Genomic DNA, 26,281 nt, shown 5'->3' with positions numbered 1-26,281 from the left:
TTTTTTTTCTCATCAATCTACACACAATACCCCATAATGACAAAGTGAAAAAGGTTTTGTAGAAATTTTTGCACATTTATTGAAAATAAAAAACTGAAATATTGCATGTACATAAGTATTCACACCCTTTGCTATGACACTCAAAATTGAGCTCAGGTTCATCCTGTTTCCACTGATCATCCTTGAGATGTTTCTACATCTTGATTGGAGTCCACCTGTAGTAAATTCAATTGATTGGACATGATTTGGAAAGGCACACACCTGTCTATATAAGGTCCCACTGTTGACAGTGCATGTCAGAGCAGAAACCAAGCCATGAAGTCAAAGGAATTGTCTGTGGACCTCCGAGACAGGATTGTATTGAGGCACAGATCTGGGGAAGGGTACAAAAAAATTCTACAGATTTGAAGGTCCCGAAGAGCACAGTGGTCTCCATCATTCGTAAATGGAAGAAGTTTGGATCCACCAGGACTCTTCCTAGAGCTGGCCGCCCAGCCAAACTGAGCAATCGGGGGAGAAGGGCCTTGGTCAGGGAGGTGACCAAGAACCTGATGGTCACTCTGACAGAGCTCCAGCGTTCCTCTGTGGAGATGGGAGAACCTTCCAGAAGGACAACCATCTCTGCAGCACTCCACCAATCAGGCCTTTATGGTAGAGTGGCCAGACGGAAGCCTCTGCTCAGTAAAAGGCACATGGCAGCCCGCTTGGAGTTTGCCAGAAAGCACCTAAAGGACTCTCAGACCATGAGAAACAAGATTCTCTGGTCTGATGAAACCAAGATTGAACTCTTTGGCCTGAAAGCCAAACGTCACGTCTGGAGGAAACCAGGCACCTCTCATCACCTTGCTAATACCATCCCTACAGTGAAGCATGGTGGTGGCAGCATCATGCTGTGGGGATGTTCTCCAGCGGCAGGAACTGAGAGACTAGTCAGGATCGAGGGAAAGATGAATGGAGCAAAGTACAGAGAGATCCTTGATGAAAACCTGCTCCAGAGCGCTCAGGACCTCAGACTGGGGCGAAGGTTTACCTTTCAACATTACAACGACCCTAAGCACACAGCCAAGACAACGAAGGAGTGGCTTCGGGACAAGTCTGTGAATGTCCTTGAGTGGCCCAGCCAGAGCCCAGACTTGAACCCCATTGAACAACTCTGGAAAGACCTGAAAATAGCTGTGCAGCGACGCTCCCCATCTAACCTTACAGAGCTCGAGAGGATCTGCAGAGAAGAATGGGAGAAACACCCCAAATATAGGTGTGCCAAGCTTGTAGCTTCATACCCAAGAAGACTTGAGGCTGTAATCGCTGCCAAGGGTGCCTCAACCAAGTACTGAGTAAAGGGTGTGAATACTTATGTACATGCAATATTTCAGTTTTTTATTTTTAATAAATTTGCAAACATTTCTAAAAAAACCTTTTTCACTTTGTCATTATGGGGTATTGTGTGTAGATTGATGAGAAAAAAAGGAATTTAATCCGTTTTGGAATAAGGCTGTAACATCACAAAATGTGGGGAAAGTGAAGGGGTGTGAATACTTTCCGGATATATATAAATATATATATATATGTGTGTGTGTGTGTGTGTGTGTGTGTGTGTGTATATATATATATATATATAGATATATATATATATATATATATATATATATATATACACTACCGTTCAAAAGTTTGGGATCACCCAAACAATTTCGTGTTTTCCATGAAAAGTCACACTTATTCACCACCATATGTTGTGAAATGAATAGAAAATAGAGTCAAGACATTGACAAGGTTAGAAATAATGATTTGTATTTGAAATAAGATTTTTTTTACATCAAACTTTGCTTTCGACAAAGAATCCTCCATTTGCAGCAATTACAGCATTGCAGACCTTTGGCATTCTAGCTGTTAATTTGTTGAGGTAATCTGGAGAAATTGCACCCCACGCTTCCAGAAGCAGCTCCCACAAGTTGGATTGGTTGGATGGGCACTTCTTTGAGCAGATTGAGTTTCTGGAGCATCACATTTGTGGGGTCAATTAAACGCTCAAAATGGCCAGAAAAAGAGAACTTTCATCTGAAACTCGACAGTCTATTCTTGTTCTTAGAAATGAAGGCTATTCCATGCGAGAAATTGCTAAGAAATTGAAGATTTCCTACACCGGTGTGTACTACTCCCTTCAGAGGACAGCACAAACAGGCTCTAACAGGTACTATTTAATGAAGATGCCAGTTGGGGACCTGTGAGGCGTCTGTTTCTCAAACTAGAGACTCTAATGTACTTATCTTCTTGCTCAGTTGTGCAACGCGGCCTCCCACTTCTTTTTCTACTCTGGTTAGAGCCTGTTTGTGCTGTCCTCTGAAGGGAGTAGTACCACCGGTGTAGGAAATCTTCAATTTCTTAGCAATTTCTCGCATGGAATAGCCTTCATTTCTAAGAACAAGAATAGACTGTCGAGTTTCAGATGAAAGTTCTCTTTTTCTGGCCATTTTGAGCGTTTAATTGACCCCACAAATGTGATGCTCCAGAAACTCAATCTGCTCAAAGAAGTGCCCATCCAACCAATCCAACTTGTGGGAGCTGCTTCTGGAAGCGTGGGGTGCAATTTCTCCAGATTACCTCAACAAATTAACAGCTAGAATGCCAAAGGTCTGCAATGCTGTAATTGCTGCAAATGGAGGATTCTTTGACGAAAGCAAAGTTTGATGTAAAAAAAATCTTATTTCAAATACAAATCATTATTTCTAACCTTGTCAATGTCTTGACTCTATTTTCTATTCATTTCACAACATATGGTGGTGAATAAGTGTGACTTTTCATGGAAAACACAAAATTGTTTGGGTGATCCCAAACTTTTGAACGGTAGTGTATATATATATGTGTGTGTGTGGGTGTGTGTGTGTGTGTGTGTGTGTGTGTGTGTGTATATATATATATAGCGGGTTTTTTTCCCCCCGAAACCATCAATGGGGTTCAGTGCTCGACTAATGAGGAGCGGAATATCAACGTTTCAGGAAAAAAGATTTTAATGCAGAGCAGTACAGGCCTGTTTCGTGTGTCTCGCACTCATCAGCTGCTAATGTTTTTTTCACAAAGAATCATAGCTTTACATTGCACAGCGTCACACCCCTAATGTTGGTTGGACAGCGACCAATCAGATGGGGAAACATTCAAATTATAACAGCCAATGGGGTAGGTACTTATGATGCACAGCAACCAATAGAGGGGTAGCGAGCGAAAAATGCAACGGCCTTAAGCTGCCACATTTGGTCATTGTTAAATAAGAATATCAGTTATTCCGTCTCATGGAAAATCCTTACAAAGAGTAGTGCATATTCAGTTAGGGGCAAAAGATGTAACCTGTGCTTGGCAGAAAAATATTTTATTATTTGCAGACCTGATATGTCCACCTTGAATAATAGAAATGTCAGTACTGAACCACAGGCTTGGACTCAAAATGCAGACTAAGTCTCAGTTCACAAAAATCAGTCCTTTTAATCGGAAGGAGGTCGGTACACAGGTGATCTGATAACAAGGCAACAGTGTCCAAATCGGCCGGCGAAAGGCAGGGTCGAAAAGGCAAAAAACAGGTCAGGAAACTATAGGGCTCAAGAAACTCACACAAGGGGAACAATGCTGGAACGCTGTCACAAGGAGCAGGACTAACTGGCACAGAAGGAAGAGAACACTAAGACTATATACTCTGGAGGAGGGGAGACAATGAGACACAGGTGCAACACATTAGGGCAGGGCAGGTAAATCACACAGGAGGGAGACACATGAGGGCAGGAACTAAAGGAACTGAAACGAGACAAGAGGTGAGTATCAAAATAAAACAGGAAGTACAAGACAAAGAACACTGGGAGAAACAAAAGATAACTTAACTATCCAGACGGGGCGTGACAGTACCCCCAACCCCTACGGCCGGCTCCAGATGGCCCAAGGTCGCCAGGGTGAGCCCGATGGAAGTCCCGGATGAGGGAGGGGTCCAGGATGTTGCTGGCTGAGACCCAGGAACGTTCCTCCGGGCCGTATCACTCCCAGTCGACTAGGTATTGGGAGCCCCGGCCTCGACGCCAGACCGCCAGGAGCTTGTGGACAGTGTAAACAGGGCCACCATCGATGAACCGGGGGGGAGGAGGGGGCCTGGAGGCAGGGACCATAAGGGCTTTCTATGGCCGGTTTGATCTGACTCACGTGGAAGGATGGGGGGACTCTCATGGCTCTGGGGAGTTTGAGCTTGACAGCAACTGGGTTAATGACTTTAGAAATAGGGAATGGCCCCACAAACCTGGTAGCGAGTTTACGGGACTCCACTCTGAGAGGCAAGTCTTTAGTGGATAGCCATATCCTCTGGCTGCTCCTGTAAGTGGGGGCAGGGATCCGCCGTCAGTCAGCCGCCTTCTTGTAACGCTCGGAATTAAGGAGCAGGGTGCGTCGGGCCCGGGCCCAGGTGTGGCGACAGCGGCGAACCAGAGCCAGTGCAGAGGGCACACTGACCTCCCTCTCCAGGGCAGGGAAGAGAGGAGGTTGATATCCATAGGCACACTGAACGGGGGAGAGACCAGATGAGGAACATGGGAGGGAATTGTGTGCATTCTCAACCCAGGTGAGCTGACTGCTCCATGTGTTGGGGCTCTGGGAGGCGAGGCAACGCAGGCTGGTCTCCAGCTCCTGGTTCAGCCGCTCCATCTGACCATTGGTTTGGGCATGGTGGCCAGATGAGAGGTTGACGGATGCTCCCACGGGAGTGAACAGAAAGCCCGCCAGAACTGTGCCACAAACTGCGGGCCCCGGTCAGACACAATATCCCGGGAAAGCCATGGAGGCAAAAAACATGATGCAGCATCACCTCGGCTGTCTCCTTGGGCAAGGGCAACTTGGGCAAGGGAACGAAATGGACCATTTTCGAAAATCTATCCACCACCGTGAGGATGGTGGTGTTACCTTTGGAAGGGGGTAGACCAGTCACAAAGTCCACGGAGATGTCTGACCAGGGCTGATGTGGCAGAGGGAGTGGGCGAAGCTGACCAGAAGCTGGGCGTCGGGAGACCTTACTGCGAGCACATACAGGACAGCCTGCCACGTACTCTGTCACCTCCTTCTCCATGACATGCCACCAGAACCGCTGTCGTATGACGAACAAGGTCCTGCGTACTCCAGGGTGACAGGATAACCGGGAAGACGTGAATGCAAGACAGGAGGCACAAACAGCTGGTTCGGTGGGCAGCCGGCCGGAGGTTGACAGTTCACATTGGCCTCGTTAACCCTTCTCTGAATGTCCCAAGTGACAGAACCCAGAACACACGAGGGAGGAAGAATGGGAGTAGGATCTTTACAGGAGTTCTCAGAGAGAAACAAACGGGAGAGAGCATCAGGCTTTAAGTTCTTGGAGCCAGGGCGATAGGACAGGGTGAAATGGAATCGGTTGAAAAAGAGAGCTCACCTTGCCAGCCGAGAGTTGAGCCTGTTTGCCGTCCTCAAGTACTCAAGGTTTTTATGATCCATCCAGACGAGAAAAGGCTGTTCGGCCCCCTCCAGCAAGTTCCTCCACTCCTCCAATGCCACTTTGACGGCAAGCAGCTCGAGGTTGCCAACATCATAGTTTCTCTCAGAGGTCGACAGCTTGCGGGAAAGAAAGGCACAGGGGTTTAGCTTATTGTCCTTAGCCGACCTCTGAGAGAGAACAGCTCCCACCCCCACATCGGAGGCATCCACCTCCACCACAAACTGCAGGTTGGGGTCAGGCAACGTGAGGACAGGAGCTGAGGTGAAGCTGGTCTTCAGTCTCTGGAAAGTGAGCTCAGCTCGGGGGTTCCACTGGAAGCTAGGCTTAGAAGAGGTCAGTGCATGAAGGGGGGCAGCAACAGAACTAAAATTTCTGATGAACTTCCTGTAAAAATTAGCAAACCCCAGGAATCGTTGAACCTCCTTACGGCTAGTGGGAGTGGGCCAATCCACAACAGCGCTAATCTTTTCTGGGTCAATCCTGACCTCCCCCTCAGACACGAAGAACCCCAGGAAGGACAAGGAAGGCATGTGAAACTCACATTTCTCAGCTTTGACAAAGAGTTGGTGGTGGAGGAGGTGCTGGAGGACCCGCCGGATGTGCTGAATGTGAGTTTGCTCATCAGGGGGGAAGATTAAGATGTCGTCCAAGTAAACAAAAACAAACTCATTGAGCATATCCCGGAGCACGTCGTTCACCAGGGCCTGAAAGACAGCTGGGACATTGCTAAGTCCAAACGGTATGACCAGGTACTCGTAATGACCACTAGGGGTGTTAAATGCTGTCTTCCATTCATCCCCCTCCCTTATTCTAACTAGGTGATAAGCATTCCTTAAGTTAAATTTAGTGAAAACCTTAGCACGATTTAGTAGTTCAAAAGCAGTGGAAATTAAAGGGAGGGGGTACCTGTTGTGAACGGTGATCTCGTTGAGTCCTCTGTAGTCAATACAAGGCCACAGGGTTTTATCCTTCATGTCAACGAAGAAGAACCCAGCGCCAGCGGGAGAGGAGGAAGGCCGAATAATCCCTGCAGCCCAGGATTCCTCAACGTACTTTCTCATGGCCTGTGTTTCAGGAGCTAACAGGGAATACAGGCGACCCTTGGGTGGTGAAGATCCAGGGAGCAGGTCAATGGCGCAGTCATAGGCCCGGTGCGGAGCCAAGGACATGGCACAGGCCTTGCTAAAAACCTCCTTAAGGTCGTGGTAGCAGATGGGAACCCGGGAAAGGTCAGGAAACTCTGCATCCAGGCTGGGGGAGTTCTGGGAGGTGTTACGAGGTTGAAGCTCAGGCAGGAAAGGCTGAGAGGGTGGGAAACAGTTCTTTGCACAAGTCTTTCCCCATGAAATTACCTGCCCTGTTTTCCAGTCTATATGGGGGCTGTGGAGTGTGAGCCAGGGGTATCTCAGGATAAGTGGGTGCTGAGGAGCTCGAAAGACATGAAGACATGATTCTTTCGGTGTGAGAGTCGGGAAAAGACAGGTGCAGTGACTGAGTGTGATGGGTGACCTTACATAACAGCCTGCCGTCCAGGGCACTGGCATCCAGGGGCTGGTTAAGGTGCAAGGTTTTGAGGCCCAACTTCCTGGCTAGATCAGAGTCCATTAGGTTAGCATCTGAGCCAGAATCAACTAGGACTGGATGCTTAAGAGAAACCGCAGAGGAGTTGAGAGACACTAGAGGTTGAAAACGAGAGGGATTAGAAACAGTCAAAGTACGGCTCACCAGGGCCCTCACCTTCACTGGCGAGCCTGGTCTTTTAACGGGCAGAAGGCGATGAAATGGCCCAGTTGGCCACAGTAGATGGAGCAGCCCTCCGAAACTAGTCGCTGGCATTCCTCTGGGGTCAGGTGGGTTCGGCCAAGCTGCCTAGGTTCCTCTGTGTCTGGGGGAGGCGCTGTGATTGAGTCAGCAGGAGGAGTGCATCGCCAGGAAGAAGAAGAAGAGCTGCTGACCTGTCGCCTCCGCTTGAGCGGCGGGGAGCTGCAGGGTCTGGTTCTGCCTCTATCTCTCTCATACAGATGCTTGTCAATCTTTATAGCCAGGGCTATAAGGGAATCCAGCTCTGCAGGTAGGTCCAGGGGGGCTAATTGGTCTTTGAGAGTGTCAGAAAGTCCATCAAGAAATGCATCAAACAAGGCTGGCTGGTTCCAATCACTCTCTGCTGCTAGAGTGCCTAACTCTATGGCGTAATCAGAGACCCTCTTCTTACCCTGTCACAGTCTCACCAGGGCTCAGGCTGCCTCCTCTCCAGGGGCTGTCTGCTGGAAGATCTGGATGAAGGTCTTGGAGAACAGCGACAGTGAATTGCAGACAGGTGATTTCCAACTCCACTCTGCCATCGCCCAGGCCTCCGCTCCCCCAGTCAGGTGAGAAATAATCTATGCAATCTTTGAGCGGTCAGAGGGGAAGGCAGCAGCCGGAAGCTCAAGATGCAAATCACACTGGGTTAGAAAAGCTCTGCAGTCACCTGTGTCTACGGAGAAACGCTCTGGTCTGGAAAGGTGGAGAGGCAGGGACGGAGTGGCGGGCGCAGGAGAAGCAGCATCGGACCCAGAACCCGGAGTTGCCGCCAGTGTCGATAAGCCAGAGCCCGGCGGCTTCTGTATCTTCCGCATTTGGTCAAAGAGATGGTTTAGCTGGGTTCCGAAAGCTGCCAAGAGGGACTCCTGACGGTCTGTCAGCTCCTTCACTTCATGGTGAAGAAGACTGATCTGTTCATCTCGACACTGGATTTTGTGAACTTGTGCCCAGAGCACAGAGCGTACTGTATCTGAGTCCGCTGAGTCCATGTTATGGCCAGTTCGTACTGTCAGTACTTAACCACAGGCTTGGACTCAAAATGCAGACTCAGTCTCAGTCTCAGTTCACGAAAATCAGTCCTTTTAATCGGAAAGAGGTCGGTACACAGGTGATCAGATAACAAGGCAACAGTGTCCAAATCGGCCGGCGAAAGGCAGGGTCGAAAAGGAAAAACACAGGTCAGGAAACTACAGGGCTCAAGAAACTCACACAAGGGAACAATGCTGGAACGCTGTCACAAGGAACAAGACGAACTGGCACAGAAGGAAGGGAACACTAAGACTATATACTCTGGAGGAGGGGAGACAATGAGACACAGGTGCAGCACATTAGGGCAGGGCAGGTAATCACACAGGAGGGCAGGAAGTAAAGGACCTGAAAAGAGACAAGAGGTGAGTATCAAAATAAAACAGGAAGTACAAGACAAAGACCACTGGGAGAAACAATCCAGACGGGGTGTGACAAGAAACAAATTGGCCACCAGCTGTAGACACCGAAAAAAATATCTCCTTTGTAACTATAAGTAAAACGTCTTTATTAACCCCCCCCCACGAGAGGATACACATATGACATTCATTAGGTTTTTTTTAATGTGCTATTTTTTAACTTTTTTAATATGCTATTTTTTTAAATATGCTATTTTTAAATATGCCATTTTGAATATGAGTTTTTGAAATATGTTTTTTTTACTGCCTGTCCTCCCAACTGTGCCCCAACACCACCCCAATATATAATTCACATAAATTACCTTGTTATATTTTTAATGCACGCCATTTCAACAGCACCCTGGCCCCTAAATGCTTTTCCAAACAAGTCCCAGTCCCATTGGTTGTAATGTTTTCTACCCCTCCATTGGTTGCTGTGCATCATAAGTACCTACCCCATTGGCTGTTATAGTTTGAATGTTTCCCCATTTGACTGGTCGCTGTCCAACCGAAGTTAGGGGCGTGACGCTGGACAACGTAACGGTATGATTCTTTGTGAAAAAAACATTAGCAGCTGATGAGCGCGAGACGCACCAAACAGGCCTGCCCTGTACTGCTATGCATTAACATCTTTTTCCCGTGTCCGTGTTGATATATATATATATACATATATATGTGTGTGTGTGTGTGTGTGTGTGTGTGTGTGTGTGTGTGTGTGTGTGTGTATCCATCCAGTGGTGTAGAGCTATATGCAAGTGATATGCAAGTATACGCCATAAAGCCACTAGTTTTTCAGCAGACTTTTGTATACTTGATATTATATTATGTATAATTAGTATTATATTGTGGGAGTGCAGGAATGAGGAGACGCAGAGATCTAGTTAAGTATATATAATATAATATTATATAATATTAATTATACATAATATAATATTAAGTGTACACAATATAATATTAAGTATATATAATATCATATTATATAATATTAATTATACATAATATAATATTAAGTATACATAATACTAGAAGAACCCCGCTACAATGTAGCGGTTTGGTTCTCCACCCGTCCAAATCTCCTCCCTCCTCTTCATCCTGCCAGCTAACCGCCTTCCCCCTGCCCCTAAACCCCCCCCCCACTCCAACTCCCTCCCCCCAAATGCTCAGAATCATCTGAAATGCCGAGAAAAGTGGTTTTTAGCCATTTTTAGAAAATGCATATTTTGCATACTTATGCATAATTATTATAATAATTCTAATTTTCTGGGGTTTTCCCCTTACTCTCTGAGACAATACCTACACTATCTACACTAACTAACTAACTAACACACACACACACACATTACGAAAATATATGAGTGATATTATATTGTGTACACTTAATATTATATTATGTATACTTAATATTATATGCAAATGATATGTGTGAACTCATTATTTGTGCTCCGTTAATAACAATCCGAGAAGCGCGACAGGATGGGATATGGGGAGCAAACATGGAGAAAAAAACTGATTAAATAAGTAAATAAATACATTTTGCCCATTAAAGTTAGACTATGTTTATTTTATGTATAAAGGCTTAGCTGATTTTGATTAAATTTAATTTATAACCAAGGCTCCCCGCCTGTCGCTCAGTGACTGCTGGGATAGGCTCCAGCATCCCCGCAACCCAACTTCGGATAAGCAGCTTGATAACGGATGGACGGATGGAATCTAATGGGCCAGGAGTTATTGTTGTCTGTCTGAACAGCCCACAACATGCCCTGAATGGACCAGTGTGAGGTGTATGTCAAGGGCCCAGTATGGGAAGTGGGGCCAGTACTGGTTTCTTGTGGGGAAGCCCATGCCCTTGTTGCCGATAAAAAGCCCACAGGGAGCCAACGCGGGGTGTCTGTGGAGGGCCCGGTATGGATTTACCCAAGTGGCGCCAATGCTGGTTTCTTGCGGGCTAGCCCATGCCCTCGTTGCCCACAAAAAGCCCACAGGGAGCCAATTTGGTTGTGCTTGCTGGAATGCAATGCAGAATATGTTGAAACATTCTCTATTCAATGGCAACTCCTCTATCCCATATCATTTTGTGCAACTCCTCTATCCCATATCATGTTGTGCTAGCATTCCAGGGTTGGAGAGTCCATTGTAACGTTGTTGTTTTTTTAAATACATTTATTTCTGATTTTTCCCTTTTTTCTCCCAATTTAGTGGTCAGTCGATCCCTATTTTAATTCAAACACCCACCCTCGTACTGAATGCGTTTGCCAACTGCATCTCTCCGGCCGGCAGTCGCGAAGGAGACGCCTCGCCACTTCCGTGACAAGGCGACTCCAGGCCGAAGCACTGCTTTTTCCGACACACGCAGAGACGCATTCATGTGACGAACACAAGCCGACTCCGCCCCCCTCCCCAAGACAGCGTTGCCAATGATTGCTGCTTCATCGATTTCGGCCATAGTCGGATCTGACGAGACCGGGGCGCGAACCCCAGTCCCCAGTGGGCAACTGCATCGACACAAAGCCGATGCTTAGACCGCTACACCACCGCGGACCCCATGGTAACGTCGTTAACGTTACATATTTTGTGGTAGAAAATCGCTAATAGCATTCTAATTTTCAGCTCAAAAGACATCGGGATTTGAAGTGGTACCAATAAAAACACCAATATTCTCATACAACAGTTTTACCAAAACGACTCCATAAAAGCCATTTATTTTAGGTATTCAAACACAACGTAAGACATGTAGGGGGCTTGGAGGTGAGAATGGAATGATGGAATAGAATGGTGTAGGGAGCGCTGCATAGGGGCACGAGGTGAGTGGGGAATGAGGGAAGTGGGTATGGAATGAGATGTCTCCAAGCCGCAGCTGGACCATATGGGATCTTGTACAGAGGATTATAGCTAGACACAGCTTTGCAACACTCTTGTGGTGCCCCACAATACAGTCCTTAAACCTGTCCTGTCAACAAAATCCCTCGTATCTCAGCTAGATTATGTACAGGATTTCTAATTATCTGTGACTTATCAGTTGTACCAGCTGGGTAGTGGATAAATGGTTACTGCTAGGGGTGGGTGGTATGACAGTATATACTGTGTAACTGTTCACATTTGTCCACCGTCAGAGATGTGACTGTATCATCTCCACCACGGTAGCCTCTCTGTGTAGTAACTCTGGTGCGAAGTTGCAAACCACTGGACAGGAATGCTTTTGGGCAAGACTGTCTTTACAGGATTTGGGAAGATCTGCTTTATGTAACTGCCATTGTGAGAACGACATCGACGAGAGTGAAGTTGTAAATGCACAATAGGATGCCTCCCAAAATAGACAAGGGGACAGAGGACCACTCATTACTTAATGGGGTGGCACATCTGTTAGGGTTTGTGGAAGACCCCAAGCGCACGACACCAGGCAGAGATAGAGTTCACCGAAACTGGCGTGCTTTATTAATAGTTCATACAAAGGTCCAACGAGACAACATGCACGGCAACGAAAAGAGTCCGGCAATCCACTTTGCGAGTAGTCCCCAACAAACAGAGAAAGTACGAGAAAACTCACGGGTAATCCAAATTGGGGACGCGGCAGGATGATTCCGCTGGGAAAAAAACTCCACAGAGAAAATAGTGAATCCACGGGCTGAGATAAACTCAGAGGGAATACACAGGGAGGGAAGAGTAACCAATTCAACGAGGAGGTTACGGCACGAACTGGCAACGAGCTCTGGGAGACCAGCAAACTTAAGCCCAGCCCTGACGACTTAAACCCCGCCCTGACGAGCTGATTGGCTGCAGGCGCGGGATGGGCGAGCCGTAACAGTACCCCCCCCCCCCTCCACGGGAGCCACCAGGCAACTTGCCAGGCTTGTCGTCCATTGTGTTCCATGTGACATGGTTTGAGTTTAGAAAATCCAACAATGATTGCAAAAAAACAGTCTTCAAACTGTGACAAGCTAAAGTAGCACGTGGTAATGGAAGCATTTTTTTTAGTAGGATGGTGAAGAAAAGATCATGATTAATTAATGAGCATGAATGGGATTTGTGTTTATTCCTCACCTGTATTCAGACAAATCACGTGATGTTCAACACGATGACAAGTTAGCCGGAACCCTAAACATAACCATTATCTAGTCTTAACTCCTAAACATAAACACTACCTAGCCTTAACTCCTGAACTCAACCATTACCTAGCCTTAACTCCTAAACTCAGCCATTATTTAAACTTAACTCTAAACATGACCACTACCTAGCCTTAACTCCTAAACATAACCACTACCTAACCTTAACTCCTAAACTCAACCACTACCTAGCCTTAACTCCTAAACTCAGCCATCATCTAAACTTAACCCTAAACATAACCACTACCTAGCCTTAACTCCTAAACATAACCACTACCTAGCCTTAACTCCTAAACTCAACCACTACCTAGCCTTAACTCCTGAACTCAACCATTACCTAGCCTTAACTCCTAAACTCAGCCATTATTTAAACTTAACTCTAAACATGACCACTACCTAGCCTTAACTCCTAAACATAACCACTACCTAGCCTTAACTCCTAAACTCAACCACTACCTAGCCTTAACTCCTAAACTCAGCCATCATCTAAACTTAACCCTAAACATAACCACTACCTAGCCTTAACTCCTAAACATAACCACTACCTAGCCTTAACTCCTAAACTCAACCACTACCTAGCCTTAACTCCTGAACTCAACCATTACCTAGCCTTAACTCCTAAACTCAGCCATTATTTAAACTTAACTCTAAACATAACCACTACCTAGCCTTAACTCCTAAACTCAACCACTACCTAGCCTTAACTCCTAAACTCAGCCATCATCTAAACTTAACTCTAAACATAACCACTACCTAGCCTTAACTCCTAAACATAACCACTACCTAGCCTTAACTCCTTAACATAACCACTACCTAGCCTTAACTCCTAAACTCAGCCATCATCTAAACTTAACCCTAAACATAACCACTACCTAGCCTTAACTCCTAAACATGACCACTACCTAGCCTTAACTCCTTAACATAACCACTACCTTGCCTTAACTCCTAAACTCAGCCATCATCTAAACTTAACCCTAAACATAACCACTACCTAGCCTTAACTCCTAAACATAACCACTACCTAACCCTAACCCTAAACTCAACCACTACCTAGCCTGAACTCCTAAACTCAACCATTATCTAAACTTAACCCTAAACATAACCACTTAACTCCTAAACTAAACAACCACCTAGCCTTCACTCCTAAAATCAACCACTACCTTGCCTTAACTCCTAAACTCAACCATTATATAATTTAACTCTAAACATAACCACTACCTCGCCTTAACTCCTAAACTAAACCATCATCTAAACTTAACCCTAAACTAAGCCCATTTCGATTTAATTGGCTGATAAATCAGGACTCATGAACAATTTATTGCCATTTCTATGATGTACTTGCATACACAAAGAAATGAAATGTAATTTCCCCCCAGCCCACAGCAGTGCAACACAAAAGACAAAAACACACATTCCCAAAAACAATACCACCAAAAACATACAAAACAGAGAGAAAAAAGCAAAAAAAAAAAAAAAAAAAACACAGATGGTTAACAACACAGTCCAAACATTCCTCTGTCCAGAGAACAAATTCCAGCCAGGAGGACTGTCGGAACTACCAGTCTGCATGGGCTAGCAGTTAGCTTAGCCTGTGCATCCTGTCAGACCGCCTCTGTGTTTTCTCTAAGGCGCAGCTCTGCGCAGGGCCGCGGTCCCTGGGCCCACAGGACGCAGCAGACCAAGCTCCCTCAGCCGATCCAGCACCAGCTCTCCCAGCCAGACACCTTTGACACACCTCCCCTGAACTCCACACAAAGACCCAAACACAGACAAAAACACTGAGCCATCAACACTAGGCGAGGCTGCCGCCAGACCGCCTCAGTATTTCCTCTAAGGCGCAGCTCTGGGCAGAGCCGTAGTCTCTGGGCCCACATGACGCAGCAGACCAAGCTCCCTCAAGGTCCCTGGGCCCGCAGGATGCAGTAGACAAGGCTCCCTCAGCCAATTCAGCGCCAGCTCTCCCAGCCATTAAACGAAAAAAAAAAAATTGACGATCAAAATAAAAACTTCACACGATGAAAAACTTAGATGCAGACGTAGATGCGGACACCTCCACACATCGCAGTAGCAAATGCTTGGCAATTACATGATTTTTAGTGTCAATCACTCATGCTCATTAATTATTCATGATACTTCCTTTAACATACCATGAAAACAAAAATTCATAGGGTGGAAATACAAGAAACCAATTTTACCACCTAAAGATGAATCAGTAAACCATTTCCGACTTGAATTTTAAGAATCATTACTATATTGGTTAGGGTAAGGGTTAGGATTAGCTGTAAAATTACCTGTAAAAACTACCACCTTATTACTAGGAAATTACAAGGTAAGTATAACCTTATTTCTAAGAAATTACGTGATACTTACCACCTTATTACTAGGAAATTACTAGGTAATTTCCGACCCCCTAAAATAAAGTGTTACCAAAGTTACATAATGCAGTGATAAAAAATGTTGGCCGTATCGCCCAACCCTATTTCTTCCTACTTACATGAAGTGTAGGTTGATCATTCCAGCTAGGTGAACTAGGAGGCCCTACGATGCAAATAATTGATAATATTGGACATTTTGGGTAATAACGTTATCATTTTTGCTTCAAAATATGTGATTTAGATAACTGAGTTAAATTGGAATTGTTGAAACATGTTTGATGCAAGTATTCTGCGGCACCACAAAAGACCATTGTAAAACCGTGTTCAGCTGTGGTCCCGCGACTAAGATCTGAAATGATGGTGAAATGATATCATAACCAATATGCTCAATGGCAAAAACAATGAAAATTAGCCCCAGGTTGTAAAAAACTGGAATTTTCCTTTAATGTGCCAATGGTGTATGTGTAATATTCCACTTTGATTAGTTGGGCACAACTGTCTATTTGGTGTGTAATGTTTTGTTTTGTTTTTTTTTTTAATTTTGATTGGTTATAATTTTTTCATTGGTTCAATAACATTAGTATGTTTGGATTTTCAGAAATATCTATTATGATGTGCTTCACTAGTCAAAGCTAATTTTGCCCATTGTATCCCAACAAATGCTGATAAGGACAACACAGACAGTTATAACCAGGCTTTATAAGATTTTTCAAGTAAAATCGCTGCACTGCAGGTTACAAAGGAAAATGTTCAGGCAATAAACCCCTGTGTGTATTTTCTGTCGGCATCAAATGTAATCCTAAACTTTACCAAAAGCATTCAAACAAATGTATCTAAATGTATTCTACTCGTGGGCTAAAGCCCAATGACTCTACGACTCAACTGCTTCACTCTCTCAGAGAGCAACTGAGGAGTTTCCCGAAATGCTGATGCTGCGATTTGCACATGCTACACTCATACACAGAAACCGACAGAAGTCAAGATGATGAACTGTAATTCCATTTACGTGGATGAGGTTCAGCTCCCTACCATTGAAATTCAAGAAGAAAAAGGCAAAAAATTAGACTGAAAGAAAAGAGCCATTGTTGCGGAAATGTTCCAGCCTGGCAGTAGGCCTTCAACATCTGCATTACTGGAGGTAATGCAAATGTTGAAGCCATATTGACACCATTTTGATCCTGGTCTGTTGTCCACATATCCTACCTGTGAGCAGATATAGGACAGTATACTCCTTGTTGTTAGCTGCTCGGACCCGCTGGACTGCCAGGCGGCTGTAATACTGGTCAGGTGACACCATAGTCAGGGTCCTTCCAACTGGCTGGATGCTCTCATCTGCCAGAAAGTTTTCTTTGACAAAGCGGAGAGTGTTGTCTGAGGCATTGTGCAGGCCACACTAGGTAGGGTAGGGACAAATAATAGAAAATTATCAAAATGTAAAGGCCCTCTCAAACACCAGAAGTAGAGTTGCCAGTGGAATACTGTAGTAAACTAGCTAGTCTCTTACAGTAAGCTCTTAAAGCCATATTAGGGAAGTAATGGGCAGTGCATTGAACACATTCTGGCCATGCACTCTTTAAAGCAATTTCCCACACCTCATGAATAGTCAACATGCATGGTTTTATTATCACCTGAAAGAAACAGGGTTAACTTCTCATGAATGCTTAGTTACATCAGTAAACTATCACATAAGTAACTGGGTTACTAAACAAAAAATTATCCAGTCTCTTAACCTACAAAAAAAAAGAAGAAAAAAAACAACCCAAATTTCACCCATCTAGATTGTTTTTTGTTTTTTTATCTGAGACAAATTTTTACAACTGTGCTTGCTGCACTTCTTTGTTTGCACATTGTGGAAATTCCTTACTATCACAGATGACAGCTCTTCAAGTTTTTATATTAATTTATTGAAGGCCATATACCTCTCCTGGATTAGCAACCTTCTCCTGAACCCTTGTACTCCATCGTAATGTGTCCCTATTCAGGGCCTTGTAGTTTCCGGAGAAAACTGTTTTGATGTCACTCAGGCGGAATGCACACACTGCTGACTGCCCAGAGTTGACCAACCTAAAAGGGCAAAAACATCAGATGTTTGGATTCAGTGTTGCAGAAGTTACTCATGTCATCATGGCACAATGAGAACCTACTGGATCCTCAATGGCAAGGTGAACTCTTATTGGCTGTTGTCAGTCTCTGAGACTTTGTGTCTCTTAGACTTATTTAGCCATCTCAACAATGAGAGAGAACTCCTGACCGGAGGCATTGTGGGACCTGATGGTTGGCAAAGATTAGTGTGAGGGGTTTAAAGATCCAATCTTAAGCACCCCTGATCTCTGCTGGTTGTCGTAAAGGTTAGTGATTTGCTTGAAGAATGGAGATTGCCTATACCCAATTAAAGTCCAATTTACATTGAGGTAGGGTTGAAGTGAGGGCAAGACTTTGAGAAATGACACATGAAGAGAAAACACACAAGCAGCATTAATTTAGTCATTATTATTCATAGACCACTGACATGCCACATAAAGACAAGAAGCAAACTCAGAAAGTGCAAAGACCAGCAGCATGGAAGATTAAATGGTGGAAGCTGAAAGAGGAACCTTGTAGAGCTATTGGGAGGTATATTGCCATTAAGATTGGGATAGAACAGCAGAAGGACTAAGGGAAGCAGGCAGGCGAGCACTAAGAGAATCTCAACGGGGTAAAAGAAGGGACAGGAAAGTTGATGGTGGGAGAAAGTAATGCAGCACAGCATAAAGAAGAAAAAGGTGGCCAAAATGAAGCTGGACAAAAACGAGAATGAGCAAAACAAGAATAAATACAAGAAAGCTAAGAAAGAAACTAAGAGAGTGGTAGTGATAGCAAGGGCAAGAGCATACATGGACCTGTACAAAAGACTAGATACAAAGGAAGGGGAGAAGGATATATATATAGAATAGCCAAACAGAGAGACAGAGTAAGTAATGATGTTGAACAAGTAGAACTGACCAAGGACGCAGATGGAAGAGTACTGTCAAAAGATGAGGATATTTTACAGAGATAGACGGATTATTTGAGTCACCAAATGAATGAAGAGAATAACAGAAAAAAGGACAGATGAACCACTAAGGAACAAAGAGGACGTGGGAGAGATTACAAGGGATGAGTTGATAAAGGTGCTGCAATGAATGAAAAATGGAAAAGCTGTGGGACCAGACAATATACCAGCAGAAGTCTGAAAATACTTAAGCGACACTGGCATAGAGTTCCTGACTAGATTCTTCAACAACATAATACAGACTGGGAAAATATCAGATGAATGGAGAAATGGCAACCAATTTACAAGAAATTTCTTGTAAATTACAAATTCAATTACAAACTCCTGGTTCTTACTTATAAATCCCTTCACAAACTGGCTCACCCATATCTCACCGATCTCCTCTCCCCCTACCAACCCTCTCAGTCCCTCAGATCCACCTTAGCCTCCCTTCTCTCTACCCCCAGGTCCAACCTCCACGGCTTGGTGACCAAGCCTTCTCCAGAGCAGCTCCCAGGCTCTGGAACTCACTTCCCCAAATCATTGGAGACTCAGAATCCCTCCCACTCTTCCAATCCCATCTCAAGACACACCTTTTCTCCATTGCCTTCTCGTGCCCCCCCCATCCGCTCATACACCCCTGGTCTGGGGCAGGCTGGGGACTGAGCGCTTGACCTGCATCTTTGATTTATGTGATTTATGATGTTTGTTTTTCTTTCCCTTTATATCTGTCCAAGTCGGAGAGTACTGTTGGCATCGTCTGTGGCTGCTGCTTCTCCCCCTCGTAGCCCCCCTTCCCATCCACCCCTGTATGTCTGTGTTATGTTCATCTGTCGTCTTGTTTCCCTCCATTTATTGTAAAGAGACTTTGAGTACTAGAAAAGCACTATATAAGATTGGTTTATTATTATTATTATTTAAGAAATAAGGTGATGCCTGGAATAAGTACCACAGATGCGATATTTGTATTCAGGAACTTAGCTGAAAAATACAGTTTGTGAACCTCAGAATTGCATTTCTGCTCTTCGCAAATGATGTAGTTTTGTTGGCCTCGTCAGAACGTGACCTCCTGCATGCACTGGAGCGGCTTGCAGCTGAGTGTGAAATGGCCGGGATGAGAGTCAGCACCTGCAAGTCTGAGGTCATGGTTCTCTACCAGAAAATGGTGGACTGCTCCCTCTGGGTTCGGGATGAGTTGTAGTCTCAAGTGAAGGAGTTCAAGTATCTTGGGGTCTTGTTCACGAGTGAGGATATGATGGAACAGGAGATTGATAGGCGGATTGGTGCAGCATCAGCAGTAATGCAGACGTTGTACCAGACCGTTGTGGTGAAGGGGGAGCTGAGCCGCAAGGCAAAGCTCTCAATTTACCAGTTGATCTTCGTTCCAATCCTCACTTATGGTCATGATCTTTGGGTAGTGGTCCAAAGTGTGAGGTCGCGGATACAAGCGGCTGAAATTAGTTTCCTCCGTAGGGTGTCTGGACTCAGCCTTAGACATAAAGTGAGGAACTCGGACATCCGGAGGGAGTTTGGAGTAGAGCCGCTGCTCCTTTGCGTTGAAAGGAGCCAGTTGAGGTGGTTTGGGCATCTGATTAGGTTGCCTCCTGGCACCTCCTGTTGGAGGTTTTCCGAGCTTGTCCAACTGGGAGGAGACCCCGGGGTAGTCCCAGAACTCGCTGGAGGGACTACATGTCTGATGTGGCCTGGGAATGCCTTGGGATTCCCCTAGAGGAGCTGGAGGGCATTGCTGGGGAGAGGGACATCTGGAGTGCCCTTCTTAGCTTGCTGACACCACGACCTGAGCCCTGAGAAGCGGGTGATGATGAGAAATGAGATGAGACAGAAAGAATTGCACTGCATATTTATTGATTTGGAGAAGGCATGTGACAGAGTATCGAGAGAGGCGTTGTGGTATTGCCTAAGAGAAAAGGGAGTGGCAGAAAATTAAATTAGCATAATTCAGGACTGTAAGACCGTAGTTCAATGTGGAGTGGGAACAACAAGTGAGTTTGAGGTAAAAGTAGGACTGCATCAAGGATCGGCGTTTAGCACTTTCCTGTTTGTGATGCTGATGGACAGACTCACAGAACATCTTAAGAAATAGCCACCATGGAGCATAATGTTTGCTGATGACATCGTGCTCACAAACGAGGAAAAGAAAAGGTTGGAGAAAGATCTTGAAGACTGGAGTGAAGCGCCAGAGATTAAAGGACTAAAGATAAGCAGAACAAAGACCGAGTACGTGTTTAAATGAGCAAGTAGAAAGTCCAGGGTTGACCTTAGGAGGAGACGATGTCCAGAAGTTAACGAATTCAAGTACGACAATACAGGCAGAAGGTGGTGGTAAGAAGTCAAGAAAAGGACACAATCTGGGTGGAATTCATGAAGAAAGGCAGCTGGAGTACTTTGTGACAAAATAATGCCGTTGAAGGTAAAGGGCAAAATATACAAATCAATGGTCAGGGCTGCCATGCTCTATGGTATGGAAGCAGTGACAACAACAGAGAGGCTAGAATCTACATTACAGGTAGTAGAGATGAACATGCTGCGTTGGTCCTTGGGAGTGACTAGAAAAGACCGGAAGAGAAATGAAGAAGTGAGAGCTACGTTCAAGATCAGAGGAATGGATGAAAAGTTGAGCGAGACAAGATTGAGATGGTTTGGACATGTACAGAGAGGAGGCATAGACTATATAGGAAAGAAGGTATTGGACCTGGAATTACCTGGCAAAAGAAAAAGCGGAAGACCAAGGGAAAGATGGAGAGACCAGATAGAGGAGGACATGAGGAGGGTTGGACTGCGGGAGAGGGATATGTCAGACAGAAAGCAATGGAGGGCAAAAATCTGCTGTGGCGACCCCTGAGAAATGGAACAAGCTGAAAGAAGAAGAAGAAGAAGATGACGATGATGATGAAAATGAAACCAGTTTGAAATACCCTCTGTGTATGAAATGTACTTTTGTGGCAGAATGAGGAAAAACACAGGAGACGAAGGCGAGTTTGAAGTTTATTCCTCAGCTCCAAAAACGAAACTGCAACAAGAACAATCCTGCACCAGAGAACCCGGGAACGTAAACCACGCCCCCAGCTCACAGCCCTGCTGGGTGAGAGGCATAGCCCCTAGTGTCCGACACACAGCCCCCCCCCCCCGAACACCCAGAAGGAACTCCTGGAAAGAAAATCAGTGTCTCACTGGAGGCTTAAGCAGCCTGCCATAACGGCTGTGCCGTCCCTCAGCCGAAACATGGGTGAAACACAGTCCAATGCCGGCTGAGAAGCAGAATGCTGAACCCGTGAAGACACTGCCGGGGTCCTGGAAGGAGGGCGACCCCGACGGGGAACCTGGGCCGAAAACACAGCTTCGCCTGCCACCCTGTGTGCCGGTTTAAGCCTATCAAGCATGACACGCTCCCTACGCCCACCCATATCCAGCACAAAACCCTCAGGACCCGTCTCAAGAACCCGAAATGGGCCGTCGTATGGGGGTTGGAGGGGCAAGCGGTGAGCATCATGCCACACAAAAACAAAACAAAAATGAGCTCCGCAGGCACGAACGACCGCGGAAAACAGTGGTGAACGGGGCCTGGAACCCGAGTGCTGTCGGACAAAAAAGGATAATGGGCCGGACGGGGTCGAGGAGCGGAACTCCCAGACAAAAATTCCCCAGGGACGCGGAGCGGCTGACCGAGCACCAGCTCAGCGGGCGAAGCGTCGAGGTCCTCCTCAGGAGCCGAACGCAACCCGAGCATAACCCAAGGTAAACGGTCCACCCAGTTACCATCCGAGAGCGCAGCGCTGCCTTGAGCGACCGGTGAAAACGTTCACACAAGCCGTTAGCCTGAGGGTGGTACGCGGTAGTGCGGTGTACCTGCACACCCAAGGATCGCGCAAGTGCCGACCAGAGCTCTGACACGAACTGGGGGCCCCTGTCTGATGTGATATCTGACGGAGTGCCGAAAAGGGCGACCCAGGAGGAAAGAAACGCGCGTGCACCGTCCGAGGGTGTTGAGGAGGACAGAGGAACAGCCTCTGGCCACCTGGTAGTCCGATCTACCATTGTGAGCAGGTGCGTAAAACCCTGTGAAGAAGGTAGAGGGCCCACCAGGTCCACATGCCCGTGGTCGAAACGTCTGGCCGGGATCGGAAACGGTTCGAGGGGCGACTTAGTGTGCTGCTGGACCTTAGCGCGCTGGCACGCCACACATGCAGCCGCCCACCCCTTGACGTACTTGCGGAGTCCAGGCCAGACGAACTTGGAACCGACCAACTCCACCGACGCCCGAACTCCAGGGTGCGAGAGGGAGTGAATCGATTCGAAAACTCCACGGCGCCAGGCCACTGGAACAACGGGGCGGGGACGGCCGGTGGAGACATCGCAGAGGACCTTCCTACATCACAGCATCCTCTAGCTTGAGGCCGGTACGCGTTGACCTAAGGGCAAGGACGTCCGGGTCGCTGGGCTGGTCGGCAGCCATAGCGGAGAAATCCACACGAAGGTGCACAGGACACACAAGCAAACGCGACAGACAATCAGCAACAGGGTTGGACATCCCGGCCACATGCTGAATGTCCGTTGTGAACTCGGAGATGGCCGCCAGGTGGCGCTACTGCTGAGCAGACCACGGCTCAGTCACCTTGGACATGACGAAAGTCAGCGGCTTATGATCCACATAAGCCGTGAATGAGCGACCCTCCAGCAGGAAGCGGAAATGACGGGTTGCAAGGTGCAGTGCCAGCAACTCCCGGTCAAAAACGCTGTACTTGCGCTCGCTATCTCGCAGTTTGCGGCTAAAAAATGCGAGTGGCTGCCACGCATTCGCCACGCGCTGTTCAACCACAGCCCCCACGGCTATGTCAGACGCGTCGGTTGTTAAAGCTATGGACGCCGTGGGTGTGGGATGGGCGAGGAGGGCAGCGTTAGCCATGACGCACTTAGCTCCGTCAAAGGCCTAAACCCGTTCGGGAGTCCAGTCGACAGGGTCGTTAGCCTTCTTAAGCCGCAGGGCTTCGTAAAGTGGCTGAAGGAGGTGGGCAGCGCGAGGGAGGAAACGGTTATAGAAATTCACCATGCCCAAGAATTCCTGCAATGCCTTAACAGAGACTGGGCGAGGGAATTCCGCCACCGCTTGCACCTTAGAAGGCAACGGGACCGCGCCTTGCGGCGAAATGCGGTGACCCAAGAAGTCAATCACCGGCAGTCCAAACTGACACTTGGCCGGGTTGACTATCAGGCCGTGTTCGTCCAGACGACGGAAAACCTGTTTCAGGTGCGCCAGGTGCTCTTCAGCTGACGGACTGGCCACTAATATATCGTCGAGATAAACGAACACGAAAGCAAGGTCACGCAACACCGAGTCCATCAGCCTCTGAAAGGTTTGCGCTGCCCCCTTCAAGCCAAAAGGCATGCGCATGAACTCAAAAAGCCCAAATGGGGTGATCACTGCGGTCTTGGGCACGTCCTCTGCGCGCACGGGAACCTGATGATAGCCGCGCACCAGGTCCACCTTAGAGAAAATAGTGGCACCTGCCTGGCGTATGGAAAAGTCCTGTATGTGTGGGATGGGATAGCGGTCATTAGCGGTGACGTTGTTCAGGCGGCGAAAATCGCTGCAAGGCCGCCACGACCCATCCGCCTTGGGCACCATGTGAAGCGGCGAGGCCCACGGGCTGCAGGAAGGACAGTCCTGGAGGCGCCAGGGTGGCAGGTGAAGCAGCTGGAGCGACCCCAATCGAGAACCCTGGAGCAGACTGGCGCAGGCACAAACAGACGGTTAGGGAGAACGTTACCAGGGCTGGGATGAGTTCGCTGGGCGGTCCTGACGAGAGAGTTGATGGCCCAGGTGACAACACCCACAACACGGGTCGGAGGCAAGATGGTGTCCAGTGCACCCTCCTGGGTGCCATCCTTCATAGACGCCCCCGGGTGGAGCCGAGGGAGCGCATCTGCTCTGGAATTCTGTGAGCCTGGACGATAGGACAGCATGAAATTGAATCGGCTGAAGAATTGGGCCCGGCGGTCACTCACCCGTTTAGCTGACCGGATGTACACCACATTCCTGTGGTCTGACCACACCAGGAAGGGATGCTCCGCCCCCTCGAGCCAGTGTCTCCATTCTGCCAGGGCGGCGTGGACGGCCAGCAGCTCCCGGTCGCCGACGTCAGTTGCGCTCAGCTGGTGTGAGGCGCCGGGAGAAAAAGGCGCACGGGTGCAGGGATCCTCTGCTGAGCGTTGTGAGAGGACCACCCCCAACCCAGAGTCAGAGGCGTCCACCTTCACCACGAACTGGCGGGTAGGATCCGGGTGGGCAAGCACCGGGGCCTCGGAGAACCTCCTCTTGATGTCTGTAAAGGCGGTCTGATCCTCCGGGGTCCAGTCAAACTGGCGGAGGGTGGAGGTGAGGGCTGAGAGGGGCGCGGCGATACGACTGTAGTCCTTGATGAACCTCCTGTAGAAACCCGCAAAACCCAGGAAGCGTTGCAGCTCTGTCCGGTTCTGGGGTCTGGGCCACTCCAACACTGCCTCGACCTTCTTAGGGTCGGTCCGAATGCGCCCCGCCTCCACAATGTGGCCAAGGAACTCCAGTGAGGGGGTGTGAAAAGCGCACTTCTCCACCTTGACAAACAGGCGGTTCTCCAGAAGGCGCTGCAACACCAGGCGAACGTGTTGGATGTGTTCGTTGAGAGAGCGGGAAAAAACTAGGATGTCGTCCAAATAAACCACAACAAAAACATTGATCATGTCCCGGAGCACGTCATTAACAAGGGTCTGGAAAACTGCAGGGGCGTTTGTGAGGCCGAAAGGCATAACTAAGTACTCGAAATGTCCCAGATGCGTATTGAAAGCAGTCTTCCACTCGTCTCCTTCTCTGATGCGGATGAGATGGTAAGCACTGCGTAAATCAAGCTTGGTAAAAATGGTGGCAGCAGAGAGGGGTTCAAACGTGGCGCTCATGAGGGGTAATGGATAGTGGTTCTTAACCGTGATGTCATTAAGTTGTCTGTAATCAATACAGGGGCGGAGCGTGCCATCCTTCTTACCAACAAGGAAGAATCCGGCTGCCATTGGGGAGTCGGAGGGGCGAATGATCCCGGAGGCGAGTGAGTCGGTGGTGTACTCCTGCATGGCCTTCTTCTCAGGAAGAGTGATGTTATGCAGCCTCCCGGGTGGAGTGCGGGCACCAGGGAGGAGCTCAATAGCGCAGTTGTAGGGCGGTGTGGAGGGAGAGAGAGCACCTCGGTCTTGCTGAAGGCAGCCGCAAGGTCATGATAAACCTCAGGCACGTCGGAGAGGTCTGGAGGAGGAGGCTCAGCCTTAGGAGGATAGGAGGCAGAGCAGAGGCAGTTTGTGTGGCACGCAACACTCCACCCGATGATCCGAGTGGAGGACCAGGTGATGTTGTGGTCATGCCTCTGCAACCAAGGCCTCCCGAGAACCAGTGGTGAGGAGGGAGCAGTGAACACAAGGAGTCGGATTGTCTCAACATGGTTGCCTGAGACAGTTAGCTTGAGAGGCTCAGTAGTGTGGGTGATGAGACAGAGAGCGCGTCCATCCAGCGAGCGGTTCTCAATAGGGGTCTCCAGCAGGGTGAGACTGATGCCAGCCTGCCGAGCTAGGGCCCCGTCAATGAAACTCCCGTCGGCTCCAGGGTCGATGAAGGCGCCGATAGGCAGAGACTGCTGACCCCAGGCGAGAGACGCAGGGAATAAAGGAGATGGGGAAGGCTTGTTCTGGGGCAGAGTCATGCAGCGTACTAGTAGCCCCTCCCCTAGTAAGCTCGGCCTTTTGGGCGTGTGGTACAGTCCCGAATCAAGTGTCCACCCTGCCCACAGTACAAACAGAGCCGGCCTCGCATGCGCTGTTCGCGCTCAGCCCCGGTGAGGCGTGACCGAGCCACCTCCATGGGCTCCACCCCAGGCTCAGGTGGTCGTGGCGAGGGAGTGGGCGGAGCTTCTGGTGCTGGCTGGGGACCCCGGAGGGGACGAGGCGACTGGGGGGTAGCCCGGGGAGGGGTGAGGGACTGGCGCTGAGCTCGAGCGCATTCGTCTCGCCTTGCCTGGAGGCGTTGGTCCATATTCAGA

General features: G+C 47.8%; 1 protein-coding gene across 1 annotated transcript in view; it reads right to left on the bottom strand.

Annotated features, from left to right (window-relative positions):
- The window catches only part of sema4ab (sema domain, immunoglobulin domain (Ig), transmembrane domain (TM) and short cytoplasmic domain, (semaphorin) 4Ab), a 375,735-nt gene that overhangs the window by 131,518 nt on the left and 217,936 nt on the right, over nucleotides 1-26,281 (bottom strand). Inside the window, exons 9-10 of the mRNA XM_056298286.1 lie at nucleotides 17,113-17,257; nucleotides 16,397-16,586 (exon numbers count right to left, since the gene is read on the bottom strand). Coding sequence (XP_056154261.1) covers nucleotides 16,397-16,586; nucleotides 17,113-17,257 — 335 coding nt within the window. The remainder of the gene's footprint in view (nucleotides 1-16,396; nucleotides 16,587-17,112; nucleotides 17,258-26,281) is intronic.

This window comes from Lampris incognitus, chromosome 18 (assembly GCF_029633865.1).
Source record: "Lampris incognitus isolate fLamInc1 chromosome 18, fLamInc1.hap2, whole genome shotgun sequence".
Lineage (NCBI taxonomy): Eukaryota > Metazoa > Chordata > Actinopteri > Lampriformes > Lampridae > Lampris > Lampris incognitus.
This window is presented reverse-complemented; position numbering and strand designations above follow the sequence as displayed.